Source organism: Lynx canadensis, chromosome B3 (assembly GCF_007474595.2).
Source record: "Lynx canadensis isolate LIC74 chromosome B3, mLynCan4.pri.v2, whole genome shotgun sequence".
NCBI classification, from domain to species: Eukaryota; Metazoa; Chordata; class Mammalia; order Carnivora; family Felidae; genus Lynx; species Lynx canadensis.
The window spans coordinates 114,961,016-114,983,599 of record NC_044308.2 but is presented as its reverse complement, the minus strand read 5'-3'; the positions used below and the strand labels follow the sequence as shown (position 1 = coordinate 114,983,599).

The window sequence follows — 22,584 nt, the reverse complement described above, 5'->3', positions numbered from 1 at the left end:
AACCCGGGTGGGCAGCGGAGGGGGCATCATAACACTTCCGGCATTCTTTGTTGTGGACACTTGCAGGATCTCGACCAAACCAAGTCTCCCTTCCTCAGGGCTGGCCAGAAGCTCCCAGAACCCCCAAACTGTGACTTACTCCCTCGGTGCGTCAGGAAGACACCTTCGCTTTCTCTTGCACGCCCCTGGCAGGAGCATCCACCTCCTCAAGGCCCCTCTTGAGAGTTTGCATAATTCTAGACCACAGGTTGAAAACCATTGTCCCCCAAGCTGAATCTGGCCCCATACATGTTCCGTCTGACCTGCATAGTATGGTTGTCGTTGCTGTTAATTAGTTGGCAATATTAAAACCCTGAGGGTTACACAAAGAAATCTGAATCCAGCTTTTCTTGAGAAAATAGGAAGATCAGGCCACACTGAGCTCGCCTTCCAGAGAGGTGCTACTTCACGGTGGTAGGTAGCAGCTGCCGCATGGCAGGGGGTGGGGTTGCATCCCAGTTTGCCACAGTCCCTACAACTCCCTAGTGTCTCATTGCTGCCCACCTGATTGATTTGCATCACCCATAGAATCAGTGTAGGATTTGAACTTGCAACCCCTGCCAGGTGCAAGGGCGTTGAGATGCAAAGACCCCACAGGAGCTGTGCTAAGGAATGGGACATGTGCAGGGCGATCCGCTTTCAGAGCTGAGGTGGGCACCACCGTGCATGGCAATGGTCCCGGCACAAAGGAGGAAACCGGGGGCACGGGCAACAATCTCCAAACCCGATGCGGCTCCTGTGTGTGTGTGTGTGTGTGTGTGTGTGGTAACAGCCCTGGAGCAGCTGGGATGGCCACCTTCACCATTCAGCACCCTTCCTCGGCTCCCTGGCCGAGCCAGGCTCAGCTACGTCAGCATCCGCTTGCCTCTCTGTGGGTCTCCTCCCAGCTGGGCTGCCATTAGCCCTTAAGATGCCCTTGCAGAAATAGCAAAAGGCGTCCCTTCCTCAAGACGTTTCCCTTCCATCTGTTAGAAAACTGTCATAATATACTGGTTTTGTTGGAAGACTTTTGCCACCATCTGCCAGGAAGTGTTGTAATAAATGTACAATCTCTACTGTGTGACTGGCACCCTTGCAAACACGGTGTGCACAGTTGTACAACTCCTCCTGACCATCCTAATAAGAGTCATAAATTAGCAATTGCTGAGGCCCGCCGCAGAGCTCGGATCCGAGAGGGGACAGGCAGGGCTGTGCTGGGATTACAGGCGGGCCTAGGAAAGCACAGGCTGCTGCTCTCGGCCTCCTCGGTCTCCTTGGTCTCCCCACTGACCATCTGCAAGTGTGGCCCAACCATGAGGGTCCCCTGCTTGGAGGAACGTTGGTATCCCTGGGTGTATACATGGCCTTCCAAACCAACCCGAGGCGCTCCTGGACCCTCAGCCTGAGAACGGAGGCAGGACGCGAACAGCGGACCGAGGATGAGTACCCTGGACAGGAAGGAGGCGCACAGTTTCTATCTGACCAACGAAACTGCTTTTTAAAACGTCCCCGCAGTGCCAGAACAGATGACTCATGCTCCTCATTTAACATGGCTGGTTTCAGCCTCTCTCCTGTCTTGTGATGGATCCAGCTTTCTGAGTGTTAGAAAATCCTTCTTCCTCCTGCTCCTCCGGGGATGACATGGGAGAATGTGTGTGGGGACTGGGCGTGGGGAGGAAAGGCACGTTCCGGCTCCTCCCCGATGCATCCCATGGGGCTTCCCAGCTCCTGCGCGAGGCCTAGAGCCCGTGGCTCCAGCCCAGCGTTGTCTGAACCCTGACAGGAGGTAAAAGGAAGACTGTGCTTTTTCCCTCAGAAATGATATGTCTGGATGAAACTTTCCCCTTAAGAGTGGCCGCTGGAAAAAGCGGTTCATTTATTATACTTTTATAAATTAATGTTCTTCCCTTCACAGCCATCGTCGGGAGAGCTGGGTTTTCTAGGCCGCCGACCCTTTGCAAGGATGCTGCTGTTGCTCAAATTGTTTTCAAATTCTTTTAAATCTGCTCCCAGAATCAGTTCATTCTTTTTTTTAACATTTTTTAATGTTTATTTATTTTTGAGAGAGAGAGACAGAGTGTGAGCTGGGGGGGGGGGTTGGGGGTGGTGGGCAGAGAGACAGAGGGAGACACAGAATCTGAAGCAGGGTCCAGGCTCTGAGCTGTCAGCACAGAGCCCGACACGGGGCTCGAACTCATAAACCGCGAGATCATGACTGGAGCCAAAGTCGGACCTTAACCGACTGAGCCACCCAGGCGCCCCAGAATCAGTTCATTCTTGACACTTGATTCAGTCCTTGTCATGCTCTGTGTGGGACCCAGGATCCATTATCTGGGGTAATCGCCTTATTCACTGGACTTGGCGACACCTAATACAGCTGTTTTCCAAAAATCAAATCTGCACTCAAAGAACAACAACTTGCCTTTTTCAAGGACATGCAGGCTCTGAGGGGTGGAGTGTTCTGGAAAGCAAAGCAGCATCCTTGGGAGAAAGCTGGCAGCAATGGAATAACCCGTTCCCTAAGGTGACAGTTATATAGAAGGGAGAATGCTAATTTCCAAGTTATTACTATTGAGGCTTATTAACCATGCAATTTATTCAGTTAAAAATATGTATCGAGCTGAGTGTCAGTTTTGTGACAGACACTGTCCTAGGGGCTGGAGCTAAAGCAGTGAACAAGCAGATGCACACCTCTACCCTCATGGAGCTTACTGTCACGTGTAGGGAGGCGACGACAAAATTAACCGGCCACACAGGCACTGGATGGTGATGAGGGTGAACTAGGCAGGGGATGCTGGGGGGAGGGGCGGTCTTCAAACAGAGACTGTTCGGGGAGGTGTCCCTCAGAAGGGGACATTGGAGTCAAGACCTGAAGGAGGTGAGGACATGAGCCATATGGATGTAGTTAAGCTGCTGAAAAGGATTTTGCAATGAGAAAAAAGGAATCCTCACTGCCCCACCCCTGCCTTACAGCTTCACCCACAGTCCGGGAGCTCAGCTCGTGCACACACACACACACACACACTCAGATGCCCTAGGGCTCGAGCGGGCACGCCATTTGCATTCTGCCTCGAGTCTATCAGAGCAAACATTTGCCAGTGTTTTGTCAGTCTTTATGGTTGTAGTCTTTTTTTTTTTTTAATTTTTTTTTTCAACGTTTTATTTATTTTTGGGACAGAGAGAGACAGAGCATGAACGGGGGAGGGGCAGAGAGAGAGGGAGACACAGAATTGGAAACAGGCTCCAGGCTCTGAGCCATCAGCCCAGAGCCTGACGCGGGGCTCGAACTCACGGACCGCGAGATCGTGACCTGGCTGAAGTCGGACGCTTAACCAACTGTGCCACCCAGGCGCCCCAATGGTTGTAGTCTTAATGGACGCATAGTATTTGTTTAGACCCAGGAATTGGGACTCAGTAAACCAATCCCCTATTATTAGCTGTCTCTCGATTTTTCACAGCAGCAGAGAAGCCTACAACTGAACATCTGCTTGTCAATAGTTTTTTTTTTGTTGTTGTTGTTGTTTGCTTTGGTTGTTCTTATTTCCTTAGGATAAACTCCCAGAAGGGAGGGAACAGAGTCGAAGGTGATGAATCTTTATTTCTGTGGCTTTTGCTACGTAATGCAGAGTTGTTTTCCTATGGGGACAAAGCCCATCTCTGGCGCTATGACCCAGTCTGTTAAAAGTTTGGCTCCTACCACATCTCACTTTTAACTCCCAGCGGTGTCCTTCCTATTCCCCCAGAGCCTTCGTGTGAAGATACACACTGAGAGCTAGAAAGAGCCAGACTGCCCGCAATGAGGAGATCTCAGAGTGTGGGTCCCCCAAGCTAGCTGCTGGCCCCACCCAGGCTGGGTGTACCAGCTGAGGGCTACACTCACGTGAGCTCTGGGTAGACGTTATCCAGGTACCAGCGGAAGGACTTACAGTTCATCTTCTTCCTCTGCTCGATCCGTGTGGCTACACTGAAACAGTAAGAAAGGCTCAGGCTTTGGCAAGGGGGCCCAGGGAGGAAGCCCCAGGAGGCCAGCCCCCTCTGTCCGCCTACCCCCAGGCTGGGCAGGACCAGCGGCTTTCCAAGCCTGCCCTCCAGCCATAAATCATTCTGCAACCTGCAAGGTCACTCCAAGTATCCTGGCGATTCCTCATTTCTTTCCTCAAATTCCCACTCATTTTGCAGGATCAGGGCAACCCACGGAGGGTCCTGCTTTTTCCTGGCTTCTCACTCCTCGACACCTCAGCACTCCCTAGTCCTTTGGGTTTTTTTTTTAAGTTTATTAATGTATTTACTTTGAGAGAGTGCATGAGCAGGGAAGGGGCAGAGAGAGAGAGAGAGAGAAGGAGAGAGAATCCCGGCTCAGAGAGAATCTAACAGCTCTGAGCCTGATGCAGGACTCGATCTCATGAACTGTGAGATCATGACCCAAGCCGAGATCAAGAATCAGATGCCTAAGTGACTGAGCCACCCAGGTGCCCCCTCCCTAGTCCTTATTTTCACAGAGAGCAGAGCCTCAGTGAACTCCAAGCTTTCCTTTCCTGCATTCCAGTTTTAGCAGAAAGGGTCAAGTAAGAAAAGCACGCTTTAAACATCTTTGGGGAATTTTGGCAAATAAGAACCCTCCGATGTGCCCATGGATCCACAGTTTGATCTCCCCAGCTTCCTCAGCTTCACTGACCAGAATGGCCACTGACAGATGACCTTCACTGCCTCTCCGAGCCTCGGTTTCTTCTCTGGTAAACTGGGGACATGACTACCTATCTCGGAAGGTTTTCGGAGAATCAAATGAATTAAGAGGGCATAAGAGCCTACCACAGGGTAGTTAGTCAGTAAACGTCAGTTTGCCACTAACAGAAATAGTGACACAGCTTTTCTTTTTTAAAGGGCTAGGTATGCGTAAACAGAGGCAAGAAGATTCAGTGATGATTGCTAATGTTTTCAGTCTTCTGACCACAACCTTAAGTAAGAAATAAATACATCTTATACAGTGATCGAGTATTCCCATGTGCAAATACGGCTAAACACACACGCACATATAACTGAAATAAATTTCACCGAACAATACTTAGCCTTAACTGCAATCAAGTGCTATTTTCTAGTCTGCTCTGTACTAATCTATAGTGTTCTAGGTCTATCATTTTTTTTTTTTTTAAATGACTGTCACGACCCACGAAATCGACTTTATAACCAATCTACATTTTGAAAATGCTTAACTAGATGGTAGTCACACGAGTCCAGGACAGGAAAACAGGCTAACGGCGGGGGGTGGCGGCAAAACCCCAAGTGTTTTCCGCAGACAGTCGGGCAGGGCACTAAGTACTCCCACAGATGTCCTTTTTCCTGCAGGCAGCTTGTGAACGGGCAGCTCTTCGTAAGCGAGCCCTCTCTGCTTATTTCTCCCCAAGAGGCTGCATGCTCCTCAAGAACCCAGTCCTATCTCACATTGCATATCCTACCATATCCCCCGACTCCCAAGAGCCCAGTGGGGAGGGGCTCAGTTGCCGAGGAGACAGTGAGTTCTTCCCTGGCGTCCACGGTTTGTGTTTTGCTATGGCTGTGCTAACGTGGGCGGAGGGAGGCAAACGGGGCTGGTCGAGGGGGCCCACCTGCCAAAGGCCTTTCCGATGGCCGAGGGCCGGGCCTCATAGTAATACTGCTTGTATTCATCCATCCACACCTCTGCAGTGCGCTTGGTATTCCTAAAAGGGGAGGAAGGAGCAAAACGAAGTCAGCAGGGTGGTCACAGAGTTAGGATCAAGATCAGCTCTGCGCAGCACAGGGTGTTGAGGACCTCAGGAGTGTGCGTGAAATAATACTGATGGTATAAATGACTATGTAATCTGTCAACGTCCATCAGCTCGTGTCTGTATGCTCTCTGACACTCCACTTGAGGCATCTGTTCTGCCAAAATACCTACATGGGGGCAAAAGGACATGTACCAAATATTTGTTTAGTAAGACATGGGTGACAACCTAAATGCCCACCAATAGGAGCACAATGACCCCGACTTCTCCAGGATGAAATATGTGCCATGGAAGGATGTCTAGAATTTAGTGTGAGCAGCAGGAAAGCACATTGCAGAAAGAACACACAGCTTGACCCTATGTACGTAAAACACAAAGTTGTGGTATGTATGCTTCCCTCCACCTAAAGTATGTGCATGAAAATGAGTCAAAGGGCCGAAATGAGAGACCAGAAATCTATACCCAGTAGTTACTTCGAGAGAGCCAAGGGGGATAGGAGTCAGACTGGGTAAAAGGGACTTTTGCTTTTTTCTCCACATGTGATGTAAAGAGTAAAAGCACATGTGTGGACAGATATGTATATATAATATCTTGCATTTTACGGTGAACACGTGTTACTTTTATCATTATAGAGACAACGCAAAAAGGGGTGGGGGAGAAGCAAACCGAAATATTAAGCCATTCGGTTAGCTAGACTGGGGAGCCACTGCTACAAACAAGGGAGCACAGGCCTGACAAGCCAAAAAACTGTCCTCAAAGGGGGTGCTCATGACACTCATCCCCGCCTCCCCTTCCACCCCCTCCAGGAGAGCAGGCGATGGCTGGTCTCTAGGACCTTGCCCACTCCCCCTCAAGACCAAGCACATCCTGGGGCTGGGGACATGGGTGGGCAGATGCTGACCAAGTCAGGGTCAGGACATGGCATCCATGACCAGAACTTGGGGCCCAGTGAGTGGAGGGCAGCTCCCAGGTAGGCATTGGGCCAGTTTTCCAATATACTCCCGGGCAAAGAGAGTCAAGACAAGGGAGGCCTGGTGTCCACACTCGGTTTCATCCTTCCACCCTTGAAAGTACCTGGAATCCCAGAATTGGAGGGAACAGATGGGGAAACTGAGGCCCAGAGAGGTGGGGTGGCTGCCCAGAGTCGCACGAGTAACTGACTGGGCTGGGGTCTAGAAGCCAGGTGTCTTAGCTCCTAGCCTGGTGCCCTTTGCACTGTGACCTACCTGATGTAGGTGAGGGCATTGCCCTCAGGGAAGTTGTAGGGGTGCCGTTTCCTGAAGACGTGGCCCACCCGGCTGCAGGGCACGATCTCCAAGCTCCCACCGCACATCCACACCCTGAAGGAGAGCTCTGCAGGAAATGGCAGCCGTCAGGAGGGAAGAGCCCCTGACAGGTCCCCACTGAGTGAAGGCCGGGAGGAGCTAGCCTCCCTTGCCTTTGGTGTCTCTTTGAAGGCATGTGCTGGGCTCAGGGTTCCTAGGGCCATTTATTTACATGGGGTATGCCCAACCTTGAACATGTTCCTGACCGCTCGCTCCGTGCATGTACATACCCCCGCCCCCCAGCACACACACGCCCCCTCCACACACACCCCCTCTACCCACACCACACACACATACCCTCCATATACACCCCTTTGACCCACATTCCCCCCTCCACACACACCACAAACACACACCCTCCACACACGTCCCCTCCATACGTACCCTCCCTACATGCTCCCCATACACACTGCCCATATCTGAGCCCTAGGAGAGGAAAGGTTTTTTGTTTTGTTTTATTTTTTTGAGACAGAGAGAGAGAGAGAGAGAGAGAGACAGAATCCTAAGCAGGCTCCACATTCAGGGCGAAGCCCAATGCAGGGCTCGATCCCATGACCCCGGGATCATGACCCAAGCTGAAATCAAGAGTTGGAGGCTCAACGGACTGAGCCACCCAGGTGCCCAGGTGGAAAAGCTTTGAAGGAACACCAAGACCATGAGCAGAAGGAAAACCGAATCAAATGCAGTATCATTTCCAGCCTCTGACTACAAAGCCCCATCCAGACATTGCTAAAGAAGAATGCATTTGCTCGTCAGTCAGTCCTAGACACCCATGAGGCTGGAAAACCCGCCACCAATCAGGCCACGGGCCACTCTTTCTGGCCCCGGACCTCCCTCTTGGTGCAGGTGGTCTCCATGCACAGGCTACCACTGGCCCTCTTGAGACATACTTCTGTTTGAGAGTGGTTGGGATGCTGAAAGAGCTTCTGCAGGTGACTGTGGTCCCTCTTAGTGCTGGGAGATGCAAGAAGGTGGCCATTCTGCTTCCCGGAAGGGAACAGCGCAAGCTGCCTGCTCTATTCTCAAAAATTTTTTTTTTTAACATTTATTTTAGTTTCAAGAGACACAGAGAGACAGAGTGTGAATGGGGGAGGGGCAGAGAGAGAGGGAGATACAGAACTGGAAGCAGGCTCCAGGCTCTGAGCTGTCAGCACAGAGCCCGACGCGGGGCTCGAACCCACCAACAGTGAGATCATGACCTGAGCTGAAGTCGGACGCTTAACCGACTGAGCCACTCAGGTGCCCCTGCCTACTCTACTCTACACTCAACAGTCGTCACTTCTGGCAAGGACCCATCTTGGCAGCCTGCTGGACCTCACATCATCTCTTCTGATTACTCTTTCATATTAACCCTGCAGGTGGGCACCCTGTGACATTAAAACACCTCCTTCCAGGGGCGCCTGGGTGGCGCAGTCGGTTAAGCGTCCGACTTCAGCCAGGTCACGATCTCGCGGTCCGTGAGTTCGAGCCCCGCGTCAGGCTCCGGGCTGATGGCTCGGAGCCTGGAGCCTGTTTCCGATTCTGTGTCTCCCTCTCTCTCTGCCCCTCCCCTGTTCATGCTCTGTCTCTCTCTGTCCCAAAAATAAATAAACGTTGAAAAAAAAAAATTAAAAAAAAAAAAATAAAAAAAATAATAAAACACCTCCTTCCTGTCCCAGAAAATACATAATCCTTTTTTGTTTGTTTTTAATTGAAAAAAAGGAAGACCGTTTTCTCATGAGCTCTAGCCTTGGTCCATCTCCCACTCCCCAGTTGGCCATACAGACACTGGTCCGTGGCCAGGTCTGGGGGTTCTCACCTGGCACAGATGGTCAGGGCCCAAGCCCCCTTGCTGTGACTAACACCCACCTCTGGCTAGACTGTGTGCAGCAGGCAGCTTCCAGACACAGGCCAGGGTCGAGGACTGGACATGTGGCATATCCGGACCCATGCTCATGGTCGGGTATGTTAATGGGCTTCCTAGGTAGGCCTGCAGACTGCCGGGCTTGTGTCCCTTCTCCCGGGATGAGCTTTGCAACTGGTTCAACAACTGAGATTTAGAACTAGGGGCAGACCTGGGGGACAGAGGAGTTACTTTCTAGTTCCATTTCTGCCAGACTAGATTGGTTATGCTAGTTAAGTCACTTCATCCCACCAGGCCATACTGTCCATGCTGTTATTGTCATTATCCACAAGGCGGTAACGAACAGTAAGCATCACCCATTTACTGAGCACTTGCTATGTGCCATGCCAGGTCTAATTCTCACAGCAAGCAGATGAAGCTAGTATTATTATCCCCATGGGCTTTTTGTTTGTTTTATTTTTGTAAATTTATTTATTCTTTTTAAGTAGGCTCCATACCCAAATTGGGGCTTGAACTCATGACCCTGAGATCCAGAGTCACATGCTCTACCAACTGAGCCATCCAGGCACCCCTGTCCCCATGTTCCTAATCAGGACTGGGAAGTTCAAACATCTTAACCTCTCCAAGATCACCCAAACACTCTGCTGCAGAATTACAATGTCAAGTTCACATTTTGTCCAGCAAGCTGCACTGTTTGAACCAGATTCTTTCGTTCATTCAGTAAAATTTTATCGGGAACCTGTTTATTATGTGTTGTATGCTGTTCTAGAATCCTTACACTGATGGGTAGGAGACAGGGACTCACTAAAATAAGAAAGAAAATGACAAGTAGACCAGAAAATGAATAAAATACGTAGTCTATCTGGCGGTAGTAAGTACAATGGAGACAAAGGAAGCAGGTGGGGCTGAAGAAGGGGGAGCTGTTGGGGGGGGGGGCTACAGTTTTAATTAGACTGACTGGGAAGTTATCACTCAGAAGGGGACATTTGAGCTAAGTCCTGAAGGAGGTGAGGAAGCCACTCGTGTGGCTTTTAGGGGACAAGCATTCCAGGCAGAGGGACCAGCAAGGGAAAAGAAGTAGAGGCTAGAGTAGGCGGTAAGTCCCAGGCATGGCAAGTTGCAGGTGGTGGCAAAGAGGCCTGGCGGGGCTAGCTGCTGGAGTGGAGTGAGGCCGGGTGAGAGAGGCAGGAGATGTGGGCAGAGCTGGTAGTGTGCTGTGGGGGAAGGACCCAAGGCACGAGGACTTTGGGTTTTGCTGTCAGTGTTGAGGGAGTCCTTGCAGGGTCACGAGCAGAGGAGCAGGGGACTGGCTTGATGGGACTGTCTTTTAAATTTTTTTTTTTTTCAACGTTTATTTATTTTTGGGACAGAGAGAGACAGAGCATGAACGGGGGAGGGGCAGAGAGAGAGGGAGACACAGAATCGGAAACAGGCTCCAGGCTCCGAGCCATCAGCCCAGAGCCCGACGCGGGGCTCGAACTCGCGGACCGCGAGATCGTGACCTGGCTGAAGTCGGACGCTTAACCGACTGCGCCACCCAGGCGCCCCGGGACTGTCTTTTAAAAGGATCTCTAGGGGCGCCTGGGTGGCTCATTCGGTTGGGCGACTGACTTCGGCTCAGGTCATGATCTCGCGGTCCGTGAGTTCAAGCCCCGCATCGGGCTCTGTGCTGAGAGCTCAGAGCCTGGAGCCTGTTTCAGATTCTGTGTCTCCCTCTCTCTCTGACCTTCCCCCATTCATGCTCTGTCTCTCTCTGTGTCTAAAATGAATAAACGTTAAAAAAAAAAATAAAAAAAATAAAAGGATTTCTGAGAATACACTGAGGGTTGATGGGGGGTGGGAGGGAGGGAGAGTGGGTGATGGGCATTGAGGAGGGCACCTGTTGGGAGGAGCACTGGGTGTTGTATGGAAACCAGTTTGACAATAAATTTCATATTAAAAAAAAAAAAGAAAAAATAATGAAAGTCTCTCTAATGGGAATCCCAGGGTTTTCATGTTTGTCGCCTGCCCTTACGGTGGCCTCTGGGCTCTGAGTTTGGCTCTCTGAGGACGCGGGAATGAGTCTCAGTTTGGACATTTCCCTTCCTTCAACAAAGGAATAAAACGAAAGGCCCAAACCCACCAGCGGCAGGCCTCTCCTGGCTCAAAACTGCTCCCAGCAGCTGAACATCTGAGCACCATGGCTAGCCTAGAAATTTCTTTGAATTTCTTCTAAGAAACAAAACCCTTCCCAGAAACACTCTGTGGTTCACCTTTCAAGTTCCCTAACCACTGAGCCCTTGCCTCAGGCAGAGTTTGAAGTTAGCTATTTGATCAGTCACTTGTTTCTCTGTCAATCACCAGCCTTGAAAAAAAGAAAAGAAAAAAAAGACAAAAGAAAAAGGCTCCTGGATGCAGGAGAGACCATTAGTTTCCTAGTCCTCAGAATCTTTGCAGGAAACTGGCTTTGCCAAAGCTCCCAGGAACACACAGGAGGCCACTTGAGCCAAAAACATGTGCAAAGGAGGTCAGAACGGAAGGGTCAACGCACCCTAGTTCCCAGAATTTACTCCTCTAAAGGCCTGTCTGGAAACGGTTTCCAAGAGTAAGTTACAAAGGGGAGAACATTCCACGCCTGTTTCCACTCCAGTTGGTTTTGAGTTGGGATCAGGCCTGTTGTAAGCCCCGCTGCTCATCCGTGTCCTGACCAGGGAGAGCGAAGGAAGACTCCCTCCTCACCTCTCAGAAACCCAGCATTTGCTTTGATCACACCTCACATTTAAAGGGCTCTGGTAGAGGCACTCCATACCCCCGTCAGACGTGGAGCATCCTGACTGAAATCTGGAAGGCGGCGTCCACCTCAGTTTTCCCACCTGGCAAATGGGTGCAATACCACCAGCCATATTTACTTTGCAAGAAACCCGGTCAGGATGAAGAAGGGAACAGAGGGCTCTGCAAAGGACTGGGTCACCACAGGAGCAAGAACTGGAAACCCCCGAGCACTCACTCCCCATCCTTCACCCCACTCCCTGCCGCGTGGGCCGCACCACCAGGCTCCCATCTTGTGGGCTGGCAGCGAGGAGAGGAGAGGGGAGAGTGAGGGTGGGTGTTCATCCCCCCACACCCTCTACCTCGGTGCTGTGGGCTGGCTACAGGTGTCCCAAGACCACAGCTCCTGTCAGAGGGCACTCCCTCCCCGACTTTCAGACCTAGGGTGGCTACACTTCATAGCAGCCACCAGCCCAGCCCAGTACTGTCCCTGCGGCTGTCTGTATCTTGCCTGCGCTGTGTGAACTGGCTTTTTAGTAACCCCCCTTGAATTACCCATGTTGGGTGTTCCATCTGTACCGGGCCTTTATCTAACTGAACCTCACGGGTGACCCTGGGGGTTTGCTGGGCTCCTGCCTTTCCTGCTGGAGCGAGAGGGCTCCCATGGCCCCAAAAGTAATGATAATGGCTGCCAGCACCATGCCATATATTTTTTTAATCTTTTTTTTTTTTTTTACATTTCTTTATTTTTGAGAGAGAGACAGAGTACGAGTGGGGGAGGGGCAGAGAGAGAAGGAGACACAGAATCCGAAACAGGCTCCAGCCTCTGAGCTGTCAGCACCGAGCCCGACGCGGGGCTCGAACCCACGGACCGTGAGATCATGACCTGAGTCAAAGTCGGTCGCTCAACCGACTGAGCCACCCAGGTGCCCCCACACCAAACATTTTTAACTCATCTCTCATTTAGTATTCATACCGGCCTCTTGAGGAAAGAGACTTAGGGAGGCTTTAACTTGTCCAGGGCCAAACAGCTCACAGGTAGTAGGGCCAGTATTTGTACCCAGGCCATCTGACCCCATTACTTACATTTGACCACCAAAGTCCACTCTGCCCCCGCCTGGCTCTTCTGGAAGAGAAGCTGCCGCGTGTTTAAGCTGCAGTCCAGGCTACAAGTCTGTATGTTCTTTCACACACATCTAGCCATGCGGCCACAGTCTCCCCTTGACCACCTAAATCTCTCTGGCTGCTAGCTGTGTGGCTCTGGACAAATTACTTAACCTCTCTCCCAGTTTCTTTATCAGTAAAATGGAGATAAAATAGTACTTACCTCAGATTGTTGTGCGGTTGTGAGGATGAAACACATTAATACATGTTTAGAACAGGGCTTTGTGCATAGAAAGTGCTCGAGCGGGTTATCTATTATTATTGCTATTGTTATTTTCCAACTTACCAAAATTCTCTCCCCCCCAGATGTCCATCTGGGCATCATACTTTCCCAAATGGTTAAACCAGGACTTGTCGATCACAAAGATTCCCCCAGCTATGACGGGCGTCCTAGGAGCAAGGAGAGGAGAGAGGCAATGCATGAGCTGGAGAAGCTGGGAGCCCTTCTAGATGGTTCCAGAACCCCGGGCCATTTGCCCCGCAATCACCTGCTTGCAGAGTCACAGGGGCAGGATATCTGGCCAGCTCCCTGGCCTCTGTCCTCTCTGTCCCTGGGACCCAGAACCGAGTCAGCACTTAGATCATGCACCCGCAGGAGCACCAGCAACTAAACGGCCCCCCAACAGCCTCCCAGGCCCTCAACCCAGGGAAGGATGGGGTCTCTGCAGAGCCCAAAGCTGCACTGACCTTATGGGCTTGGTGGGGTCGGTCCTGGCAATCTTCTGCTCAAGAGGGATCTGCTCCCACTTGAAATGCAGGCTCCAGTCAAATCCTAAGGGACAGAGCAGGGTGAGGACAGAGCTCTGGGCAGAGCCCGCTGGCGGTGGCTGCTCCCTCGCTCTGCCAGCCCTTGGTGTCTCCCTTGATCAGAGCCCAGCTTATAGAGGGCCTTGGGCAATTCATGCAGTCGTTCCTTCACTCAGAATGAGACAGGCCCCTGTCCTCATTGAGTTTCAATCTACTGGGAAAGACAGAGACTACAAAGATAAATCAATAAAAGGATAATCTGCTAGTCGAAGGGGGAAAGTGCTAAAAAGAAAAGTAAAAAAAAAAAAAAAAAAGAAAGGTATCCATGCTATTCTAGTAAGGGTAGTCAGGAAAGACTCCCTAATGAGGTCACATTTGACCTGAACGAAGGACTGATTCATGGAGAGATATCTGGGGAAAGGGAATTCTAGCTGGGGGAACAGCACATGCAAAGGCCCTGAGGTGATTTTCCTAAAGGAGAAATGCCTGGCTCCCTTCAGACTTCCACTCAACTCCCAAGATCTAAGGAACTGCTGTATCCATTTTTTGGAACTCTGGGCCCCAAATAGGAAAACCACTCTGCCCACTAGCTCCTAGCAACAGATTGTCTAGTGCAGCTTGTCCGATAGAACTTTCTGCAATGATGGTCATGTTCTGTATCCGCACTGTTTAATATGGTAAGCAGTCGCCACACGTGGTTACCGAGCTCTGGAAATGTGGCTAGTGCAACTTAGGAAGTAAATTTGAATTTTACCTAATTTTAATTAATTTAAGTTTAGGTAGCCAAATATGGCTATTCTATTGAACAGCACCACTCTGAAGTCTAGACCAGAGCTGTCCAAAGGAAATAAGATGCAAGCCAGAAATGCAAGCCACATACGTAATTTAAATTTTTCTAGTAGCCATATTCAAAAGTAAGAACATATGAAATTGATTTGCATAATATATTTAGTGCAATATATCCAATGTTTTCATTTCAACATGTAATCAATATACAAAATCACTGAGGAGATATTAAAATAATTTTTTAATGTTTATTTATTTAAAAATTTTTTTTTTCAACGTTTATTTATTTTTGGGACAGAGAGAGACAGAGCATGAACGGGGGGAGGGGCAGAGAGAGAGGGAGACACAGAATCGGAAACAGGCTCCAGGCTCTGAGCCATCAGCCCAGAGCCTGACGCGGGGCTCGAACTCACGGACCGCGAGATCGTGACCTGGCTGAAGTCGGACGCTTAACCGACTGCGCCACCCAGGCGCCCCAATGTTTATTTATTTTTGAGAGAGAGAGAGACAGACAGACAGCAAGGAGAGGAGGGGCAGAGAAAGAGGGAGACAGAATCTGAAGCAGGCTCCAGGCTCCAAGCTGTCAGCACAGAGCCCTATGTGGGGCTCGAACCCATGAACAGTAAGATCATGACCTGGGCCAGAGTTGGATCAGTCATTTAATGGACTGAGCCACCCAGGCACCCCGTGAGGAGATGTTTCACATTCTTTCATACTAAGACTTTGAAACTTGGTGTGTATTTTACACTTACAGCACATCTCAATTCAGACTGGTCACATTTGAAGAGCTCAATAGCCAAATGGAGCTAATAGCTACCGTATTAGACAGTCCGTGTCCACACCACCTCCAGCTATACGTATTAGAAGTCATGCAAGGTTGAGGACTCCCCTCCCCGCCCAAGACACTGTCATAATCATGCCTTCTGCCAGGGCCTGTGGCCATGGTCCCAGGGCTGGCAGCATTGGGGAAGGATGTGTCAGTGTTTGCAGAGAGAGAAAGACAAAAGACTAGCTTGGAGCTATCACTGACTGTGCCAGAGGGCTTTGTCCCCAACCTCGGGGCTCTACACTATCCCTTTCCATGTTCTGGAGGTAAGGGGGTGGAGTGAGACGCTCCTGCACACCAGGAGGAAGAGCACCAAACCCAGGGCTTTAGGTTGCCCTCACCTGCCTCTTTCAAGCCTGCGGCTCCTCCCCCCCCCCCCCGGGGGCCAGACCCACCTCCGCGAAGATCCGCAGATGCAGCGAGGTAGGCAAAATTGTCCAGACTGATGACATCAATGATGGGGCTCACCACGCGGGTGTGGTCCTAGGCGAGGAACGAGAGATGGTGTGAGGCCAGGGACTCCTCGAAGAAAGGCCCAGCCGCCTGCTCTTCAAGGCGTGGGGCACCCAGCCCTTCCTGCAGAACATGTCAGGTTCCCGGAAGCCTGTCCTGCAGCACCACATCCAGGCTCCCGGAAGGTCCCACCTGGGTTCCCTGGGCACAGTGCTCTCCCAGCCTCTTCTTCTCACACCAGGTTGAGCCCTGCTGGGATCTCACCTCCTCAATGAAGCCCCGCCTGATTGCTGCAGGCTGGGATTTCTTCCTCTGTTGAGCTGTTCTCACAATTACAGTCCAGACAATTCCTGGGGCACTGAGCCACTGACGTGGCTCTTCTGTTGCTGGTTTGAACTGTGGTTCTATTAACTGTCATCCACCTTTGTACACGTTTGCATTGAGTCTTCCCAATCGGACCACCAGCAGCTTGAGGGCAGGGACTCCGCGGTCCTTGTGCAACCTGGGTGTCACTCTCTTATGCCACATCCACTTCAAGGAACCCTTCATCCCCCAAGACACAAATCCACCCCCATTGGTGGGTAATGTTAATTTTATCCAAGGGTAATGGTGTTGGTGGATCATGTCATATACCCTGTGCAAAACTATCAACTGCCATCAGCCTTCTCTTCTCTCTCCCTCCGTGGAGGGACACAGAACAGAGCCTCTTCTCTCCACGCATTCTGCGCGGACCCTCAAAATCCTCTTGTCCGCAACTTGGAACCCAGCTCTGCCCCTCAGTTTACATCCCATCTCAGGACCACAAGAGCCTGGGAGACAGCGGAGCAGGGGAGACCACTCATAGTTTCTCACAGAGCCCTGCGGGGGCCTCGCCGTCTCCTTTTTAAAGACCTTTTTGTCCTGAGATCTAATTCCCATTTTTATAACAATTTTATTAGCCATAATTGACATGTGATAAAATTCACCATTTTAAAGTATACAGTTTGGTGGCTTATAGTATATTCACAACATTGTGCACCCACCGCCCTTATCTAATTCCAGAACATTTTCATCACCCCGACAAGAGCCCCTGTACCTGTTAGCGGTCACTTCCCAACCGCCTCTCCCTGCCCTCACAACCGCTAATCTCCTATCTATTTCTGTGGCTTTGTTTCATTCTAGACACTTCGCATCAGTGGAATCATATAATACGTGGCCTTTTGTGACCTGCTTCCCTCACTTAGGGAAATGTTTTTATCCTTATTGTGGCATGTATCAGGACTTCATTCTTTTTTATGGCTAATATCCTATTGCATGGCTGCCTCACATTTGTTTGCCCATTCATCAGTTGGCAGACTTTGGGCTGTTTCCACAGTTTGGCTACTCTGAATAATACTGCTCTGAACACTCCTGTACAAGTTTTTGCGTGGAGTATGTTTTCATTTCTCTTGGGTATACACCCAGCAGCTGCAAGGGTCACGTGGTAACTCCATGTTTAAACTTTTGAGGAACTGCCAGACTGTTTTCCAAAGTGGCTGCACCATTCTACGTCCTCACCAGCAATGAGTGAAAAGGCTCCTACTTCTCCACATCCTCGCCAGCACCTGTTACTGTCCATCCTTTGGTTACAGCCATCCTGTACGTATCAAGTGGTATCTGACTGGGGTTTTGACTTGCATTTCCCTCAAGTCTTAATAATGTTGAGCATCTTTTCTTTTCTTTTCTTTTTAGCATCTTTTCATGTGCTTGTTGGCCATTTGCATCTGCCTTGAAGAAATGTCCATTCAAATCTTTTGCCCATTTTTAAGTTGGGTGGTCTTTTTATGGTTGATCTGTAATCACCTCATCCTATCCTCCATTTCTCCTACCCTTGCCTTCTAGCATAAAACTGGCATGTAGTAAGGGCCCCCTGCCCTCATCTCTCCTTGAGGACACCATCCCCCTCTCCTTCCTTCTCAGGCTTCCCAGCCTTGAGCTGAAAATACCTCTTGCCCCAGCACAGGACCCGTCTCCCCCAGGAAGAAAACAACACCATTAGGAATAGGAGCTTTATAGCTCACCCAAGCTCTCATCCAAATGAATTCTCACAACAACCTCGTGAGACAAATATTACAATTACCCCCATTTTCAGAGGAGAAAGCTCCATAACATGGAGTCACTCCGGAGGGGGCAGACTCTTTAGGCCCCTACTCTGCCTGTCCAACTTCAAAGACTATTCACATGCCCTCATGCCAAGAACATGGCGGGCACGTCCCAAGGGACAGAGATCCTGTAGGGACAGACAGACTCACCTCCTTTACCCGTTGCAGCATAGGCTGTAGCCACTCGGTATTCACTTCACAGTGGCTGTCCAGAAAGGTGAGGACAGCAGCTGTGGCCACATCTGCCCCACGGACTCGGGACCGGATCAGCCCTGCAATGGGAATGGACAGGGATTGGTAACTGGGACTGGGCCGATTTGCTTTCCCCCCATCCCTCAAAAGTCTCAGGGCTCTGCACCCTTCAGGGGTCAAGGCTTCCTCTGGGTTACTGTGATTGTAATCAAAAGTTGACACCTGTGTTGGGCAAATCCCTCAGGAAACAATATATTCCTAGGCCTAAAGGTACCTACAGCCCTGTGCTTGCTAGAAGTCTCTCTCTGGCCTCTTCCACGCCAGTTAGAAGGTCTCCTTAGACTGACAGTTCTTTCTTAATCACACCTCTCACCTCTCTCTCTCTCTCTAACCTTTAGTGGCTCCCTCCTACCTGCCTTATCAAGTCCAAATGCCTTTCTCTGGCTTCCAGGGTCCTCTGCCATCTATCCTCACCCCACCACTTCCCCTGCTGACCAGGCCCAGATTCTCCCTGGCAGGGAGGAGGTAAGGGAGGTTAAGGGTGGGGTCCCTCCTCCAGGTTGGAATTCTGGCTCCTCTACCCATTACCCTGGGCACATTCCTAAACCTCCTTAAGCCCCATTTTCTTATGTGCAAAACAATGGGCTGTTATGTGGAGTGAATGCGAGAACGTGAGAACGCAGGCAGGCAACGTGGTTGTCTGCTGCGGGGAGGACTCAGGAAAAGGGCTGTTAGTATCCCATGTGTACCTGTGCCAGATCAACGTCAGTGCCTGCAGTGTCCTCGAGCCCGGACTCCCCTGCCCGTTCCCGCTCCCCTGTCTCACAACATCCTCACCCAGTCAAGGCCCACTCCCCGGTCCCTCCCCTGTCCTGCGGTCTCCATTCTACCCCCACATAATCATGGCCAGCCTGTCCCTGCGGTAGATTCTGACTCCTTGGCCTTACAATAAGCTCTCCAAGGGCAGGGACCACATTTTATACTTCAGAAGAAGTACAAAGTGCCTCCTAGAGTGCCATGTACAATCCTGTGCTGTGGACGATGCTCCAAAACTCTTCTTGATTGGAAATGAGGTTACATCTGCTTGATAGTGCCCTTTGATTTTCTCAAAGCATTTCCGCATGGCCTATCCCATTTAATCCTTACAGCAGCCATGCGAGGCAGAAAGGGTACAATTATTGACTCCATTTCTCAGAAGAGACAACCGAGGCAGCCAGAAGTAGAGCAACTCGCCTACAGTCATGCCGTGGCTGTGGAAAGAAGCGTCTTTCCACAGACCTTGCTCCTGGCCACCCGGAATGCGGCAGGCGCGTGCTGGCTTACCGTGACATGGCTCCAAAAGGGAGTGGGGAGGGGCGGAGGTCTAGGCCAAAACAGGTCTGCGGTGACACCTCGGGTTCAAGAACTTACCTTCCCGCCGATCGTTGCGTAGGCACTTGACCTTGGGGATCCTGGTCAGGAGCAGACAGTCTTCAGCTGAAGGTGAGGAGAAGGAAGCAAGCTCATTCAGACAGGGGCATCAGGCCCTAAGGGGTTCGGTCGCCCCTGGAACTGCCCAGAAGGTGTCCCATGGTGAGCCCAGGGAAGGGGCTGGGGCTGGGGAGGCACGCAGGAGCACAGTCATCTCTAATGGCCAAAGGATTGCCCTGTGCCCCACTCCCAGGCCAGACGGAGGAATGCCTGTACTAATGGGATTGCCCCCAGGGGGCGCCAGAGAGCACCAGTAGGGCGCAGGGCCAACACCAGCATAGCCACACTGAAGGGACAATCCTCAGCATATGGCAGTTGTAATAACAAAGGATGCTATACTGGTGTTGTTTCAGTTGTTAAAAAGGTCATCTCTGGGGTGTCCCATCCAAAAACACCACCACTCTGGGATGCCTGGCTGGCTCAGTCGGAAGAGCGTGGACTCTTCCTCTCGGGGTGGTGAGTTTGAGCCCCACTTTGGGTGTAGAGATGACTTAAATAAATAAATAAATAAACAAACACAGAACAAAACAAAACACCACTCTTTCCCCTCCTTTGGCACCTGGGAGCAGAGTCAGGGAGGGCACCCAGAAAAGACTGAAGATCTGGTCGGGGGCAGAGGTCTGCCTGTGAGGTCCAGGATGACCTCCGGAGAGCTGGCCTCCACATTCTGGGGGAAGGAGGGTTTGGAGGGATGCGAAAAACAGAAAGTGCAAACTTACGATCTGAACTGAAGTCATCCACTAAAATGATCTCCTGGATCAGGCCGGCTGGAGTTCGGTTCAGGACACTAGAAAGATGGGGACAGAGGATCCCGGATTCGGGGGCCACCTTCCATTTACCTCTCTTTGCCACAGAGCTCCCCCACCACCCAGCTCAGGGGCCAGCACACTGGCCACCGGCAGCTGCTTGCAAACCTTCTGGGCCCTGAGCAGCGGCTGAGGAACAATGTGTTCTCCAGGCTTTTCCGGAGACCCGGCCGCCCCTGCACCTGCGGGGACCTGTGCCGGACAGGTGATGGTAACTGCTCCAGTGTAGACAGGACCTGTAGCTGCCCTGGCTGCTTAGGCTTAACAAGCCCTGCCCGGGGGCAATACACAGCTGGACCCCGAACTGCCTGCCTAGAAGGCTAGCGAGTCTCCTGGCCCGATGGGTTAGCAGGGGTGTTCCCAGGGAAGCCCTTTCCCGCTTTCCTTCCCACCGTCCTTCTTCTTCCTCCACTCCCTGGTAAAAGAAACCCATGCTTCCTTAATCCCTGGAATACCACTGGGCATTCCTTTCCACATCTTGTTCTCATTAAAGAAATGGGGTGAGTAGGAGTTGTACTGGACCACAGGACCAAGTTTAGGAGGACAGAGGAGCACCTCCCTCTGAATCGTTGACAGACACCTACTGGCCTGCCACTCATCCACCTGAGGCTTCATGTCCATCCCTGCCTCCCTCGGCCCCTGACCCTAGAATGTTTGCCCTTGTCCTGGGGACCTGACATTGTGTTTGTGTATCCCGATATCAGTTGGATTTCTGGGGTCTCCCAGCCCCAGCCTCTCAGAAGGATTGGACTCCCCCTCCCAGTGGCTGCGGTCTTCATGCTGCCTGGCCCAGCACCTTGTCCCAGTGCGCCCCCTTGCCCCCGTGCCCCCCTGCCAGGGGCTTGGCAGCGCTCCCTGAGGCCTCGGGGAGCAGCACTACTGAGATGAGGGTCCCAAGGGGTGGCTTACCTCTTCACCGTGCGCAGGAGGGTGGAGCGGGCCTCATTGTGGAAGGTGATGATGACGCTGGTGGCTGGCAGGTCGGCGGAGTAGGCCACAGAGGGGCAACTGAGAATGGAGCACAGAGGTCAGAGGGCACTGTGAGAGCCTCCTCAGGGCAGGCTTGAGGCTTCTCTCTGTCCAGCCTGCTGCCCCCTGGAATACCACTGTGGGATTGGGAAGGCCAGCCAAAACCAGGGTGCGAGCCTGCCCCTCCACGGAGTGCTCCTCCGTGCCCACGCAGCCCACCCTGGAGCCACAGGTTGGGGCACCTTCCCAGGCCCGGTCACCTTTGCCAAAGACCTAGGAGTGAAGCGTTTATGGGGGTTCTGGCCCACCATGTGCAGGCACCGTTCCGGGCCCCAGCCTGGGGCCAGCAGACAGAACTCCCCGCCCGATAGACACAGAGACATGGGGGACAGGAGGGAACAGCCTCTGTTTTGTGCCTGGCACCTGTCGCTTCTTTCTCCTGGCTCATGACATTTGTGGGATCTGGAGAGGAATCACCCCCATTCTGCCCGCATGTGACTCCCGATACTTACTGCCCAATACTGACAGCAGGCCGGTGACACCCGGCAGGGGAGCAGCCTCCCTCCTCCCGAGCCCTGGACCTCTGGAGCAAACAGAAGCCTCTGAGAAGACACCATAAGCAGCTCCTGCTACCCCGCTCCCTCCCCGCACAGCTCTGGGCTCACCTTCTCCCACATTTTTAGGCATTGGCTTCCCCCTCCTCAGGAAAAGGAATTAAAACAATCCATTCCTGCCAGCCTTCAGCCCTGTTGCTACTGCGAATGCTTTTCTTCGTGTTCCTGGGGCCGGCGGGAAGGCAGTTGGTTTTCATGGCAATCTTCTTCTTTATTACAATTGCTCTCTGACTATTTCGGCAGTGACTGTTTTTTTATTCCAGCATTCATTCCACTGACAGCAGCTTATAGTCGAATTCCCAGGCCCATTTCCTGCCCTGCCGGAGCGGACTGGGTCAGGCAGGCAGGAGTTCCACCAGCCTGGGACCCCCCTGGGAGGAATCCTGTGAGGCTTTAAAATAATTCTCCTTGAGAAGCAATGCGGGGAGTAGGAGGGGTGGAGGGGTAGGGAGACTCACCCTTGCCCCCCTGAGAAGCCAGACTTTCCAAGTGCATCCTCCCAGAGGCATGTGGATTTGGGGCTGGGGGTGGGCTTGGCCTGCTGAGCTGGGGAGTGTTGGAAGAAGTAGCCACCTCCCGGGTGCCCAGCTCAGCGCCCCCCCCCCCCCCGGCACTGACCTCTAGGGGGCCAGGTCTCTCACTGTGAACCCTAACTATCCTGTGCCCAGGAAGCAGAGACCCTGGATAGTGATGCCCATTCTTCACCTGAAAGTGGCCAACCTCCCCATACCCCATCTGGGGGGGTGAACTTGACCCCCTCCC

The 22,584-nt window shown here is 51.7% G+C and overlaps 1 protein-coding gene and 1 non-coding gene across 2 annotated transcripts in view; both read right to left on the bottom strand.

Annotated features, from left to right (window-relative positions):
* The window catches only part of GALNT16 (polypeptide N-acetylgalactosaminyltransferase 16), a 92,991-nt gene that overhangs the window by 8,124 nt on the left and 62,283 nt on the right, over positions 1–22,584 (bottom strand). The window contains exons 3-12 of the mRNA XM_030319413.1: positions 21,149–21,247; positions 20,153–20,220; positions 19,374–19,439; positions 17,922–18,043; positions 15,594–15,681; positions 13,527–13,611; positions 13,126–13,229; positions 6,986–7,112; positions 5,622–5,714; positions 3,899–3,982 (exon numbers count right to left, since the gene is read on the bottom strand). Coding sequence (XP_030175273.1) covers positions 3,899–3,982; positions 5,622–5,714; positions 6,986–7,112; positions 13,126–13,229; positions 13,527–13,611; positions 15,594–15,681; positions 17,922–18,043; positions 19,374–19,439; positions 20,153–20,220; positions 21,149–21,247 — 936 coding nt within the window. The remainder of the gene's footprint in view (positions 1–3,898; positions 3,983–5,621; positions 5,715–6,985; positions 7,113–13,125; positions 13,230–13,526; positions 13,612–15,593; positions 15,682–17,921; positions 18,044–19,373; positions 19,440–20,152; positions 20,221–21,148; positions 21,248–22,584) is intronic.
* Positions 9,422–9,494, bottom strand: TRNAQ-CUG. The gene has a single exon. It is a non-coding gene; the product is annotated as a tRNA-Gln (tRNA).